This window comes from Mustelus asterias, chromosome 4 (genome assembly GCF_964213995.1).
Source record: "Mustelus asterias chromosome 4, sMusAst1.hap1.1, whole genome shotgun sequence".
In the NCBI taxonomy this organism is placed as follows: Eukaryota; Metazoa; Chordata; class Chondrichthyes; order Carcharhiniformes; family Triakidae; genus Mustelus; species Mustelus asterias.
Genome location: NC_135804.1, coordinates 13,224,646 through 13,239,536, shown reverse-complemented (window position 1 = coordinate 13,239,536; position 14,891 = coordinate 13,224,646). Strand labels below are relative to the sequence as shown.

The window sequence follows — 14,891 nt, the reverse complement described above, 5'->3', positions numbered from 1 at the left end:
ATGATTTGGAGTTGGGGACCAAGTGTACTGTGTCAAAATTTGCAGATGACACTGAGATGAGTGGCAGAGCAAAGTGCGCAGAGGACGCTGAAAGTCTGCAAAGGGATATAGATAGTCCAAGTGAGTGGGCAAGGGTCTGGCAGATGGAGTACAATGTTGGTAAATGTGAGGTCATCCATTTTGGTAGGAATAACAGCAAAATGGACTATTATCTAAATGGTAAACAATTGCAGCATGCTGCTGTGCAGAGGGACCTGGGTATCCTTGTGCAAGAATCATAAGGAATTGATTTACAGGTACAGCAGGTAATTAAGAAGGCAAATGGAATTTTGTCCTTTATTGCTAGAGGGATGGAGTTTAAAAACAGCGAGATTATGTTGCAGCTGCATAGGGTGCTGGTGAGGCCACACCTGGAGTACTATGTACAGTTTTGGTCTCCTTACTTGAGAAAGGATATACTGGCACTGGAGGGGGTGCAGAGGAAATTCACTAGGTTGATTCCGGAGTTGAGAGGGTTGGCTTATGAGGAGAGACTGAGTAGACTGGGACTATACTCATTGGAATTCAGAAGAATGAGGGGAGATCTTATAGAAACATATAAGATTATGAAGGGAATGGATAAGATAGAAACAGGGAAGTTGTTTCCACTGACGGGTGAAACTAGAACTAGGGGACATGGCCTCAAAATAAGGGGAAGCAGATTTCGAACTGAGAAATCATAGAAATCATAGAAACCCTACAGTGCAGAAGGAGGCCATTCGGCCCATCGAGTTTGCACCGACCACAATCCCACCCAGGCCCTACCCCCACATATTTACCCGCTAATCCCTCTAACCTACACATCCCAGGACTCTAAGGGGCAATTTTTAACCTGGCCAATCAACCTAACCCGCACATCTTTGGACTGTGGGAGGAAACCGGAGCACCCGGAGGAAACCCACGCAGACACGAGGAGAATGTGCAAACTCCACACAGACAGTGACCCGAGCCGGGAATCGAACCCGGGACCCTGGAGCTGTGAAGCAGCAATGCTAACCACTGTGCTACCGTGCCGCCCAAGGAGCTGAGGAGGAACTTCTTCACACAAAGGGTTGTGAATCTGTGGAATTCCCTGCCCAGTGAAGCAGTTGAGGCTACCTCATTGAATGTTTTTAAGGCAAGGATAGATACATTTTTGAACAGTAAAGGAATTAAGGGTTATGGTGGAGCTGTGTCCACGAAAAGATCAGCCATGATCTTATTGAATGGCGGAACAGGCGTGAGGGGCTAGGTGACCTACTCCTGCTCCTAGTTCTTAAGTTCTTATGCATTGAGTATGGTGTGTATAAATTTCTACCCCAGTTAATTTTGGTTTTGTCGTGATATTTTGGATTTAGCAATTCTGGAATGTCATTTCTACTCATTAGATTTGCCACTCTCACACTTCTGCTACCTGAGTGCACATTCGCAACTCAATCAGCCCAAAGCTCAATGTGGTGAAGTCTCATTAATCTTTTGGTGGTGTTGATTGAGGGATGGGTATTGGCCAGGACATCAGAGTAAACTCCCCTGTTCCTCAAAATAGTATGTCAAGATCTTTCTCATTTACCTGAGGGTAGACGGCTTAAACGTAAGCCCATCTGAAAGATGGTGGGGGTGATTATACCAAAAAGATTGTCAGTGCCGAATGAGTATGAAAACAGGAGAGTTTCAGATCCTTTTCATCAGCGCAAGAAAAAATCCAAGGATGGGATCATCCCCAAAAAATTCTAAGCCTCAGATTTGAGTAAAAACTGGAGTAAATCCCATTGGTTTGTTCAGCCTGAGTTTCAAAATGAATCTCCCGCACTCTGTGCACTGCAGAGTGCACTAGAGGGATTCATGTGAAAAATCAGCTGGTGGGGCCTATTCCCGCTGGAGAGGCCAGCAGCATAGCACTGAGTGGGCCACTATGCCTGCGCCGATTTGTTAGAACCGAGATCGGCGCATGCGCAGTAGCCACACACATTGCTGGCCTCCCGTTAGCTGGCCAGCCCCGCGACCCAACATTGCTGCCCCTCCAATCTCCCAATGGCTCAATCACAACAAAAGCAGCGCAGCAGGCTGGGAGAATCATCTCCCAAATCTTATGATGCTTAGAAAAAAAGGGGGCAAAATGTGATTCTTGCCAGTAGGGGGAGAGGGCAAAATCTATTCATGTCAGGAAGCTGAGCTGCTGACTGCTAGAGGGCGCAATTGCACATGCACCCTGATCTCCTACTGCACTGTGTTAAGAGTACACGGTGCACTGGGAGATTGTTACTCCTCCATTCCACCGGACAGAGTGGAAGACAGTGGAAGACGGGTGGCACGGTGGCACAGTGGTTAGCACTGCTGCCTCACAGATTCAGGGACCCGGGTTCGATTCCCGGCTTGAGTCACTGTGTGGAGTCTGCACATTCTCCCCGTGTCTGTGTGGGTTTCCTCCGGGTGCTCCGGTTTCCTCCCACAGTCTGAAAGATGTGCTGGTTAGGTGGATTGACCTGAACAGGCACCAGAATGTGGCAACTAGGGGAATTTCACAGTGACTTCATTGTAGTGTTAATGTAAGCCTTACTTATGACTAATAAATAAACTTTACTTTTGCTTTATTTTTTAATAGCAGCAAAGCTGTGAATGAAGGTCAATTTGAGGGCTTGTTTCCACTGGAGTTTAGAAGAGTGAGGGGTGACTGGATCGAAGTATATAAGGTCCTAAATGGCCTTGACAAGGTGGATGTGGAAAGAATGTTTCCTCTTGTGGCAGAGTTTAGAATTAGGAGGCAGTGTTTTAAAATTAGGAGTCACCCTTACAGGGCAGAGATGAGGAGAATGTTTTTCTTTCAGAGGGATGTGCGATCTTGGAACTCTCTGCCTCACAAAGAGGTGGAAGTGGGGTCACTGAATATTTTTAAGACGGAGGTAGATAGATTCTTGTTAGGTAAGGGAAACAAAGGTTTCCAGGGTAGATGGGAATGTGGAACCCAAAACATAGATAGGTCAGCCATAGAGGCATAGAATCCTACAGCGCAGATGGAGGCCATTCGGCCCATCGAGTCTGCACCAACCACAATCCCACCCAGGCCCTATCCCCATAACCCCATGCATTTATCCTAGCTAGTCCCCCTGATAATAAGGGACAATTTAGCATGGCCAATCCACCTAACCCACACGTCTTTGGACTTATTGAATAGTGGAGCAGGCTCGGGAGGACAAATGGCCTAATTCTGCCCCTATTTCGTATGTCCCAATGACTGGCTGCATCAGACAGTGATGTCCGGGAGTGAGTTGCTTGCTCAGAATCTCCTCAGCTGCAATAAAACATGTCATTGGAGGCAAGTCAGAATGTTGGGATAAAGAAAACAATCACTATCGTTTACCAAAAGAAATAATAAGTTAATTTTAGTAAACCACACAGCTGCCATCTTGGAGACAGCCAGGAATCAGTTTCCCTACACAAAAGTACACATTGCAAAGAACCAATCAGAATTCTTTAACAATACTGTACTTTTTTCCCCTGATATTAAGCCCCGGATGAATTGAACTCAACACTGAGAAAAACAAACCAACACTCAAGTGCTTCTAGCTCCAATTTCATCAACCCTTGATGGAAATGCTTACAGTTCTTTGTCTGTTCTGGAGCTCAGCTTTCAATCCCTAGTTTCTCAACGATTGCCACCCTCCATCTCCAGAACTCCTCCTATCCCTCCCACTATGAGGTCCAGGAACCCTCATGCACAGCTAAATCCGATCGAGGATTGGTTTGTCCAATGCCGTCCTCATTCGACCCAACACAAAGCAGTTCACTGCAGCCCAGACTCTCTCCTCTGAAGACTCCCAGAAGCTATTAACCTTTTCATTCTTGAGCTCCACGGCCTCTGTGCCTCCAGAAAAAAGGCAATTTCAAAATATTTATCTTGAAACCTTCCAATGGCATTGCCCCATCCTACTTAAGGAACTTTGATCAAGCATGTGATCAACATTCACTCCCTCAGTTCCCCTGCAAATGACTGGTAGTTCCCTGCATTCACTCCTAATCATTAGAGACTGATCCAGAATTCTCATCATAAATCATTCCTCCTTGCTACCCGTCTTCACAAGACTCCATCTCTTTGACAACCCCTTTTGGTCTTTTCCTTCTCCAACTGAACGCCTTCACTCGCTATCTGGTGCCCATTTCTACCTTTTTAGGTAGACACTTGGCGATGTCATCCGAAGTGAGGTCGGTTCTTTAAATAGAAGTTGTTGTTTTCACTTGCAAGTCCCAATGGTGTTTCGTTCCATGACAACAGCATGGTTCCATTCTGCACTGCATACAACACTCAGTCACCCGCAGTCACACTCATTATATGTACTCCACTGTTGAAACTCCCAAGATCATTTAAACACAAGAAACAGGCAAATGGTCTACTCTTGATAATCCAAAGTCCTGATTTCCACAACTTAGTTTTATTTTATTCACTCATTCAAATCGATAAAGCTAAAATGGCAATGTCAGAAAAAAGTGCAAAAAATGACAAACTATTCACGGCACGGTGGCAGAGTGGATAGCACGGCTGCCTCACAGCGCTAGGGACCCGGGTTCGATTCCCGGCTTGGGTCACTGTCTGTGCGGAGTTTGCACGTTCTCCCTGTGTCTATGTGGGTTTCCTCTGGGTTCTCCAGTTTCCTCCCACAGTCCAGAAGACGTGCTGGTTAGGTGCATTGTCAATGCTAAATTCTCCCTCAGTGTACCCGAACAGACGCCAGAGTGTGGCGACTCGGGGATTTTCGCAGTATCTTCATTGCAATGCTAATGTAAGCCTACTTGTGACACTCGTGAATAAACTTCAGGGCATCGCAGTGGCACAATGGTTAGCACTGCTGCCTCACAGCACCAGGGACCCAGGTTCAATTCTAACCTCGGGTCACTGCCTGAGTGGTTTGCACATTCTCCACGTGTCTGCATAGGTTTCCTCCGGATGCTCCGGTTTCCTCCCACAGTCAAAGATGTGCGGGTTAGGTTGATTAGCCATGCTACATTGTCCCTAGTGTCAGGGGGATTAGCGGGGTAAATATGTGGGGTTCCGGGAATAGGGCCTGGGTAGGATTGTGGTCAGTGCAGATTCGACGGGCTGAATGGCCTCCTTCTGCACTGTAGGGATTCGATGATTCAAATGAACCAACTTTTAACTAACAGAAGCACATTGCAGGGTAATCAGCCGACATATCTCCTGGCCACCTTCCATTTTTACCAATTGCAAATTTAAAAAGGTGATGCAACTAACTCATGATTGTGTTGTGTGTGGTTAAATAGCTAATGGTATAACCTTACTGAGGCACTAAAGAATTGTATACACATGATACATAAACAACTGGCCGCTTGTCAAAGTCTCAACTATAACTATGTAATACCTCGGAGTCAGAAGGTTTGTTGGTTCAAGTTACACTCCAGTGACATGATCTAGGCTGGCGTAATGAGGAAATGCCACACCGAGGGAATGATGTACTGTCAGAGGTGATGTCCTTCGAATGATACATTAAACAGTCCGACCTCTCACGGGGTCCCGCGGCATTAAAGCTTATTTATTAGTGTCACAAGTAGGCTTACATTAACATCGCAATGAAGTTACTGTGAAAATCCTCGAGTCACCACCACTTCCTCCGTCAGGAAAAAGATACAGAAATCTGAGGTCACATTCCAACCGACTCAAGTGCAGCTTCTTCCCTGCTGCCATTAGACTTTTGAATGGACCTACCTCGCATTAAGTTGATCTTTCTCCACACCCTAGCTATGACTGTAACACTACATTCTGCACTCTCTCCTTTCCTTCTCTAATAACGGTATGCTTTGTCTGTATAGCGCGCAAGAAACAATACTTTTCACTGTATACTGATACAATGTGACAATAATAAATCAAATCAAATCAAAATCACTGCTTTATTATTGTCACATGTATTGGGATACAGTGAAAAGTGTTGTTTTTTGCGAGTTATATAGACAAATTCATCGAGTACATTGGGGAGAAGGAACGGATAGGCAGAATATAGCGTTGCAGTTACTGATAGGGTGAAGAGAAAGATCAGCTTAATGTGTGATAGGTCCATTCAAAAGTCTGATGGCAGCAGGGAAGAAGCTGTTCTTGAGTCGGTTGGTACGTGATCTCAGACTTTCATATCTTTTTCCCGATGGAAGAAGGTGGAAGAGAGAATATTCGGGGTGTGTTGTTCACTCAGCCAGCATCACTGAAAGATGATCTGATTGTTATCACATTGCTTTGTGGGAGTTGGCTGTGTGCAAATTGGCTGCCTTGTTTCCCTGGCTTTGAAGTGCTCTGGGATAAAGAACAAAGAAAATTACAGCACAGGAACAGGCCCTTCGGCCCTCCAAACTTGCACTGGCCAAGCTGTCCATCTGAACTAAAACACCCTACCCTTCTGGGGACCATATCCCTCTATTCCCATCCTATTTATGTACATGTCAAGACGCCCCTTAAAAGTCATCATCATATCTGCTTCCCCGGCAGATACCTCCCCCGGGCAGCGAGTTCCAGGCACCCACCACCTTCTGTGTAAAAAAGTTGCCTCGTACATCTCTTTTAAACCTTCCCCCTCGCACCTTAAACCTATGCCCCCTGGTAATTGACTCTTCCACCCTGGGAAAAAGCTTCTGACTATCCACTCTGTCCATGCATCTCAGAATCTTGTAAACTTCTATCAGGTCACCCCTCAACCTCTGTCATTCCAGTGTACAAAAAACCAAAGTTTCTCCAACCTCTCCTCATAGCTAATGCCCTCCACACTAGGCAACATCCTGGTAAATCTTTTCTGTACCCTCTCCAAAGCCTCCACATCCTTCTGGCAGTGTGGCGACCAGAATTGAGCACTATATTCCAAGTGCGGCCTAACAAGTTCTATAAAACTGCAACATGACTTGCCAATTTTTAAACTCAATGCCCCGGCCGATGAAGGAAAGCATGCCGTATGCTTTCTTGACTACCTTCTCCACCTGCGTTGCCTGTACTCCCAGAAATCTCTGCCTATCAATACTCGTAAGGATTCTCCCATCTGTATGAGACCTTCCAACATGCATTACCTCACATTTGTCCGGATTAAACTCCATCTGCCATCTCTCTGTCCAAGTCTCCAAGCGATCTATATATCCTGCTGTATCCTCTGATGGTCCTCATCGCTATCCACAATTCCACCAACATTTGTGTCGTCCTCAAACTTACTAATCAAACCAGTTACATTTGCCTCCAAATTATTTATATATATTACAAACAGCAAAAGGTCCCAGCACTGATCCCTGAGGAACGCCACTTGTCACAGCCCTCCATTCAGAAACGCACCCTTCCACTGCTACCCTCTGTCTCGAGGTTGTGAACAAGGCTGTACAAATGCAAGTTCCTTTTCGCAGCCATGGCTGGGGAAGAGAAAGGGAAGATAACTGCATATTCCTTAGGTGATGAACACAAAAAAATGATACTATAATTTTGAACCTGTGTTCCAAAACCTACCCCAATAAACAGAGTGCAAATCAATTAATGCTAACAGCTGTCACTGCGCGGGAAAAATAATTTCTACCTTTTAAGAGGTGAACCAAAGACTTTGTAAGCTGGCAATTAGACAAAACAAAATAAATGATCTTTCAGATTGCCATGTGTGGGTGCTAATGATATTCCACAGTGCAGCTATTCGAATCGTGTAGCCCAAGAACATACTCCACAACACAAATTAACCAATCACTAGCTGACACCGGGTGGTTGAAGCAAGTATTAGGCCATGAGAAATCTGTCATACACTCACAAATCTGCCACTGCGTGTTTCCCAAATCCCTTTTGTGCCCTTAGAAACCGCTGCGGTTAAATTTAAGACCTCTCGTTCACATTCTGCACCCCCGTCGCTGTGTAATCTAATTTATCGAAGAACAATGGCGCCAATGAATGATCGTAGGAATCAGAAAAACATTGAACAGGCAGGGGATAAGGTCATCAGTGCAGCAAATCAATAACTTTTCCATTTGTTTTGCCTCGCTATGGCTCCTTGTTGAACAGGGCATGAGCGGAAAGGTTGGTTCGATACATTGCTGGATGTGGGAACACTTTTATACAGAATTATTAAGTTTATTTATACGTTTTTTTATTTATTAGTGTCACAAGTTTACATTAACACTGCAATGAAGTTGCTGTGAAAATTCACTCCGGCGCCTGTTTGGATACACTGAGGGAGAATTTAGCATGGCCAATGCACCTAACCAGCACGTCTTTCGGACTGTGGGAGGAAACTGGAAGAAAGCCACGCAAAGAGGGGGAGAACGTACAAACTCCGCACAGTCACCCGAGGCCGGAATTGAACCAAGGTCCCTGGCGCTGTGAGGCAGCAGAGCTAACCACTGTGCCACTGGAATTCTTAATTAACTACTTCTCGGTTTCTGCAAATTGGCTCCTTGTGCAGAGGTCCAAATCAAATTTCCTAAATGTCTAACAAGTCAAAGTCAAGAAATCCTTAGTCCAGAGTTGCCATGGAGCGGCTCCTGCTGCATCACTGTAACTGCATCACTGCAACTGCATCACTGCAACTGCATCACTGTAACTGCATCACTGTAACTGCATCACTGCAACTGCATCACTGTAACTGCATCACTGTAACTGCATCACTGTAACTGCATCACTGTAACTGCATCACTGTAACTGCATCACTGTAACTGCATCACTGTAACTGCATCACTGTAACTGCACCTCCAGTACATTGTAAATGTGGTGTTGATTGTGGCTCGGTTGGAAGCTCTTCCGCCTCTGACTCAAGTCTTAGACCAGGATCTTTAGGATGTTAGCATTTCCTTTTAACCTCCTAGTTTGGTGTCTGTGCGAATTTGAGTGGTTTCCCACCTGCTTGCTGTCGCCACAGTTGCTGCACATCAATTGTTGTGACAATTGCGTAGGGTGTTGGTGAGACCACATCTGGGATATTGTGTCCAGTGTTGGTCTCCTTATTTGAGGAAGGATTGGTGGTGTTGAAGGCAGTTCAGACGAGGTTCACCAGATTGATTCCAGGGACGAAAGGGTTGACCTGGGTGTCCTTGTGTACAGAGACATAGAGGTTTGCAGCATGGAAACAGGTCCTTTGGCCCAACTTGTCCATGCTGCCTTTTTTTTAAACCACTAAGCTAATCCCAATTGTCCGTGTTTGGCCCATATCTCTCTATACCCATTTTACTGTCCAAATGCTTTTTAAAAGACAAAATTGTACCCGCCTCTACTACCACCTCTGACAGCGCGTTCCAGACATTCACCACCCTCTGAGTGAAAGAATTTCCTCTCTGGACCCTTTTGTATCTCTCCCCTCTCATCTTAAACCTATGCCCTCTAGTTTTAGACTCTCCTACCTTTGGGAAAAGATGTTGACTATTTCGATGATCTGTGCCCCTCATTATTTTATAGACCTCTATAAGATCACCCCTAAGCCTCCGATGTTCGAGGGAAAGAAGTCCCAGTCTATTGGCCTCTCCTTATAACTCAAACCATCAAGTCCTGGTAGCATCCTAGTAAATCTTTTCTGCATTCTTTCTAGTTTAATAATATCATTCCTATATTAGGGTGACCACAGTATTAGAAAGCGTGGTCTTACCAATGTCTTGTATAACTTCAACAAGACGTCCCAACTCCTGTATTCAATGTTTTGACCAATGAGACCAAGCATTCCAAATGCCTTCTTTACCACCCTGTCCACCTGTGACTCCACTTTCAAGGAGCTATGAACTTTGTCCTTCATTGCTAGAGGGATGGAATTTAAAAACAGGGAGGTTATGTTGCAGCTGTATAAGGTGCCGGTGAGGCCACACCTGGAGTACTGTGTACAGTTCTGGTCTCCTTACTTGAGAAAGGATATACTGGCACTGGAAGGGCTGCAGAGGAGATTCACTAGGTTGATTCCAGAGTTGAGAGGGTTGACTTATGAGGAGAGACTGAGTAGACTGGGACTATACTCATTGGAATTTAGAAGAATGAGGGGGATCTTGTAGAAACATAAAATTATGAACGGAATAGATAATATAGAAGCAGGGAGGTTGGTTCCATTAGCAGGTGAAACTAGAACTAAGAGGCATAGCCTCAAAATAAGGGGAAGCAGATTTAGGACTGAGTTGAGGAGGAACTTCTTCACCCAAAGGGTTGTGAACATGTGGAATTCCCTGCTCAGTGAAGCAGTTGAGGCTACCTCATCGAAGGTTTTTAAGGCAAGGGTAGATAGATTTTTGAACAGTAAAGGAATTAAGGGTTATGGTGAGCGGGCGGGTAAGTGGAACTGAGTCCACAAAAAGATCAGCCATGATCTTATTGAATGGCAGAGCAGGCTCGAGGGGCTAAATGGCCTACTCCAGCTCCTAGTTTTTATGACAGTTTGGGCTTGTACTCACTGGAGTTTAGAATGATGAGAAGGGATCTGATCGAGGTACATAAAATTTAAAAAGTGATTGATAAGGTAAATGTAGACCAAATATTTCTTCTTATGGGGCAATCTAGAACAAGAGGTCACAGGTATAGGTTGAGAGGTGGTGGATTTAAAGCTGAGATGGGGAGGAACTACTTCTCGCAGAGGGTGGTGAATTTGCGGAACTCGTTGCCCCATAGCACGGTGGAGTCTGAATCATTGAATGGTTTCAAGTAGGAGATAGACATGTTTCTAATAAAAAATGGATAAGGGGATATGGGGAACAGGTGGGGAGGTGGATTTGTGACAAGGGAGAGATCAGCCATGATCTGATTTATTGGAAGAACAGGCTTAAAGGGCTGAAGTTGCCTATTCTGCTCCTAATTCCTATATTCTGAAGAGATCCCTTTGAGTTGGTGCCGGATTTAATCTGCCACTGGGAAAGGGGGAAACCACGCCAAAGAGATGGTTAGATCTTGTGAGGATGCTTTCTTTGGAGTCAGTGGCAAGCGCTCACTGCTGATCACAATATCTGGCCGATATTTACAAAGTTTTGCTCGTGACATCCAATAGAAGCATGGTACAGAACCAAAGTTTATCTTTATTACATTGGCAGGCCACCCACTTTGGAAATCCCCATCCATTTCAATAGGTCCATTTGGGATGTTAACTAATAACTGGCCAAAATGTATGAGCACTGTTAAATCCAACCATATATCCTACAGTGAGAACCCCACAGCAGCAGAGATATGCACCTTAGGCTGATTGGCCATGCTCAATTGCCCCTTAGTGCCAGGGAGATTAGCAGGGCAAATACCTGGGGTTACGGGGATAGGGCCTGGGTGGGATTGTTGTCGGTGCAGACTCGAAGGGTCAAATGGCCTCTTTCTGCACTGTGGGGATTGTATGATTCAGGGCAAACAGCAAGCAACTCATTCAACCAGTGAACTTGATATCATTTTATTGGGAGCAGCTTTTCCACAATATATAAATATATTAACACACATGAAAAATACAACTTCTAAGGCACCCAGAAAAGTGTTCATACACTAATTACAAAAGCAGTAGACAGCTTGTGTAGATGTTCTGTCTTACACAAGTTAGTCATCACACAGATCAGTATTACCTGGTCGTTTATAGAACATATAGATAATATATCTTCAGTAAGAAAAAGGGTGCCCACACCAAAAAACAGATTGCTAACAATTTTTAAATAAACACAGCCCCCATTAACTTACAAAAAAAGTCTTTTAAAACCCCATTGTGTTCTGCTGTGGGATAAATACATTTAACAAGTTTCTGACAGATGCACAATTGATACCCAATAGGATGCCGTTGCATTCCTGGTCCTCTTGGTTCAGGACACTCTCATCCGAAGTGTCCCATTTTCTTCACAAAGTGGCAGGGATTACCCAAAAGTTAAAACTTCAGGTTTCCCAGTCGGAGATGCGCGATGATGTTTCACACATCAAAAAGCTCTGTAACTCGAACAGGGAGAGAAAAAAAACAGCTTGGCTAAAAAATATTCACAAAGTGAACAGCTTGTCTTGATGTTAGATAGTGTGTCGAGGTTCAAACATAGCACAGGTTTTTGCTTTGTTAACGAGAAAGGGGCAAACAGTGTTTCATTAACATCGAAAAATGATATACATTGGCACAAAGCATTGAGGTGACATAGGCAATCAATGAAACTCCCCAAAAACATCTACTCCGGGACTCTCGAAAGAAGCATACCGTCAGGTTTTCGGTAATCGTGTATAAAAGAAAGTTTTATCATTTGAAAAAATATATATCGTCTTGCAGATTTACCATATTTTTGTGATATGGCATGCCAAACTCAACAAACTCGAATAGTCAAGAGAAGCAACTTGGGCAAAGATGGAAGTCAAGGGTACGCATGTCTCCATGAACCAGAACACAGTCTATCCCGTACTTACAAAGTGTAGATACCAGTGAATATTTAGAAAGAAAACACAGCAGTTTTCGAATGAACACGCTTTCGATGTGTCCAACCCCCTTGGACATGGCTTCCCATTTCTCCATTCGTAAATACTGCATTTGTGCCAGTACCCCAGACATCGTTTTTCCGAACACGGAAACACGCGTGTATTTTCGCACAGCTAAACTGAAACCAAACGACTACAGTGAACCCTTTTCAATTCAGTGACATAAAGCCCATATCCTCTTCGTAACGTTCGCCTCTGAGTCACTTTTAACAACAGCACGTACACTGTCTGATTAGTGCATTTTTCTTTAAATAAATAAGAAATGAAAAAAAAAACTCGCGACTATTTTAGGACATGGAATATGACTAATTGGCTTTGGACCATGAACTGGTCACACGACAGCAGTCTACGTCAGAAGGTATGTTTTCACGGCATTCTGCACTGAAAAAGAGTGCTTCACAAGCAGAATATTCCTCCTGTACGCACATTATATTTGGTATACAAACCCTGCTTGTATATTTTATGGTTCAAAATGGAGCTATACACGATAGCATCAAGACTGCAGTCCCAGTTAGCGCCCGCGTGGTCGACTTAGGTTGTTGGGATCAACTTGAAAGTAAAATATAAGAAATAAATGTTCCCAATAAGATTCTCAGCCAGGATCTCAAAGGTTCACAAGAAAAATGTTGTGATCCAGTAAACGTTATTGTTCATATCACCGTAAGACATAATAAATACATAAAATCTTCTGTCGTGTATCTAGAGTTTGACATTTTTGGAAAACAATTATTTAAAAAGTTACGAAACGAAAGCTCACATTTCTTTTTTTGTCCTGCGTTTTCTCCGGATGGTTCAGCCCTCGGGTAAGAAAAATCCACAACAACGAGAGGCTTCCATCTCTTGAAGGTGCTTGACCTCCAATGAAAGAATCGTCAAAGTTCCTGAACCTCACCCACCCACCCCAACCACCCTCCCCGTCCCCCCCCAGCTTGCTAACTAAACTGATAACAAAATGAGTCCAAACATACAACCGTGACGTAACTCTTGTCTTTGCTGTGGTTCAGAAGCAAAAGGATTATCTATGAGTCATTCCTTTAAGTGTTATTCACAAGTACAACATTCTACACAAAATTGGGTAAATAGGGTCTCGTCAGTTTGAGAAGGGACGATGTCGGGAATTTTAAGACCAGTGATTAATTTTTAAAAAAATCACATGGCATAATTTGAATATGAGCGCCAACATAGTTGAAAATGCATGCAGAGATGTTGCATCCAATATATACCCACTCAGGCATATTTCACTGAACACATCAGTGCCCGTCAGGCTATCAAAGACATCTGCTGGCCAGATTGTAATGCGGGCAGCAGTCAAACCCAACTGCTGGAGCATTCGACTGCTTAAGATCAACGATTAAGTCCATTGCAGACACCGGAATAATGGACAGTACTTTCAGGTCACATAGTGGCTTCAGACCTCATAGATTTTTTCCTGCAGGTAGCTAAACAAAGAATCTAGTCCCTTCGAGGAACTCCACAGCTGCTTCAACATCTGGCATTCCCTCTCATTCACCTCTTCCAGGGCGGTTTTGAGGAAGCTACGCACCAGGCATTTTGATTCTTCTAGTACCTGAAGGTGAGAAAAAAACAGAAGGAACAAAGATAAAAAATGCGATTTTCCTCGGTGATCTAAAGTTCAAGAAAGAATACCCCTTGTGAAATAAATGTCCCAAAGAGGTGGATTTTCAACTTGTGGCCCAGGTGTAAAACTGACTTGGCAGATCATCTGATTCTCATCAGGCAGCTACATGACCCGGAATGCCAGTTTTACCCTGGGGTCAACTTGAACTACCTGTCCCAAATCCTTAAAATAGTAGCTTGGTGCCATCTCACTTCTGAGGCTTAGTTTGAATCCAGGCCAAATTCGGAGATAATGAAAACAAAGATACAGAACCTATATCTGGTGAAAAGGTGTGACGATAATCTCCGCTCAATGTCAGTAAAATGGAGATAGTCATCAACTTCAGGAAGCGTCCTGGAGGACATGCCCCGTCTACATCAACAGCGGTGAAGTGGAAATGCTTGAGAGCTTCAGGTTTCTAGGTGTCCAGATCACCAACAACCTGTCCTGATCCTTCCATGCCGACGCTATGGTTAAGAAAGCCCACCAATGCCTCTGCTTTCTCAGGAGGCGAAGGAAATTCGGCATGTCTGCTATGACTCTCACCAGTTTTTACAGATGCACCATTGAAAGCATCCTTTCCAGATGTATCACAGCTTGGTATGGCTCTAGACCGCAAGAAACTACAAAGGGTTGCGAACATAGCCCAGTCCACCACTAAACCAGCCTCCCATCCATTGACTCTGTCTACACTTGCCGCTGCCTCGGCAAAGCAGCCAGCATAATCAAGGACCCCACTCAGCCCGGACAGTCTCTCTTCCACCTTCTTCCATCGGGAAAAAGATACACAAGTCTGAGAACATGTACCACAAACTCAAGAACAGCTTCTTCCCTGCTGCCATCAGACTTTTGAATGCTCCT

At 44.3% G+C, this 14,891-nt stretch overlaps 1 protein-coding gene across 1 annotated transcript in view; it reads right to left on the bottom strand.

The window, feature by feature from the left end:
- Nucleotides 1-11,356: 11,356 nt before the first annotated feature.
- LOC144492493 (chromodomain Y-like protein 2) overlaps nt 11,357-14,891 on the bottom strand; it is a 137,651-nt gene continuing 134,116 nt past the window's right edge. The window contains exon 7 of the mRNA XM_078210576.1: nt 11,357-13,979. Coding sequence (XP_078066702.1) covers nt 13,821-13,979 — 159 coding nt within the window. The 3' untranslated portion in view covers nt 11,357-13,820. The remainder of the gene's footprint in view (nt 13,980-14,891) is intronic.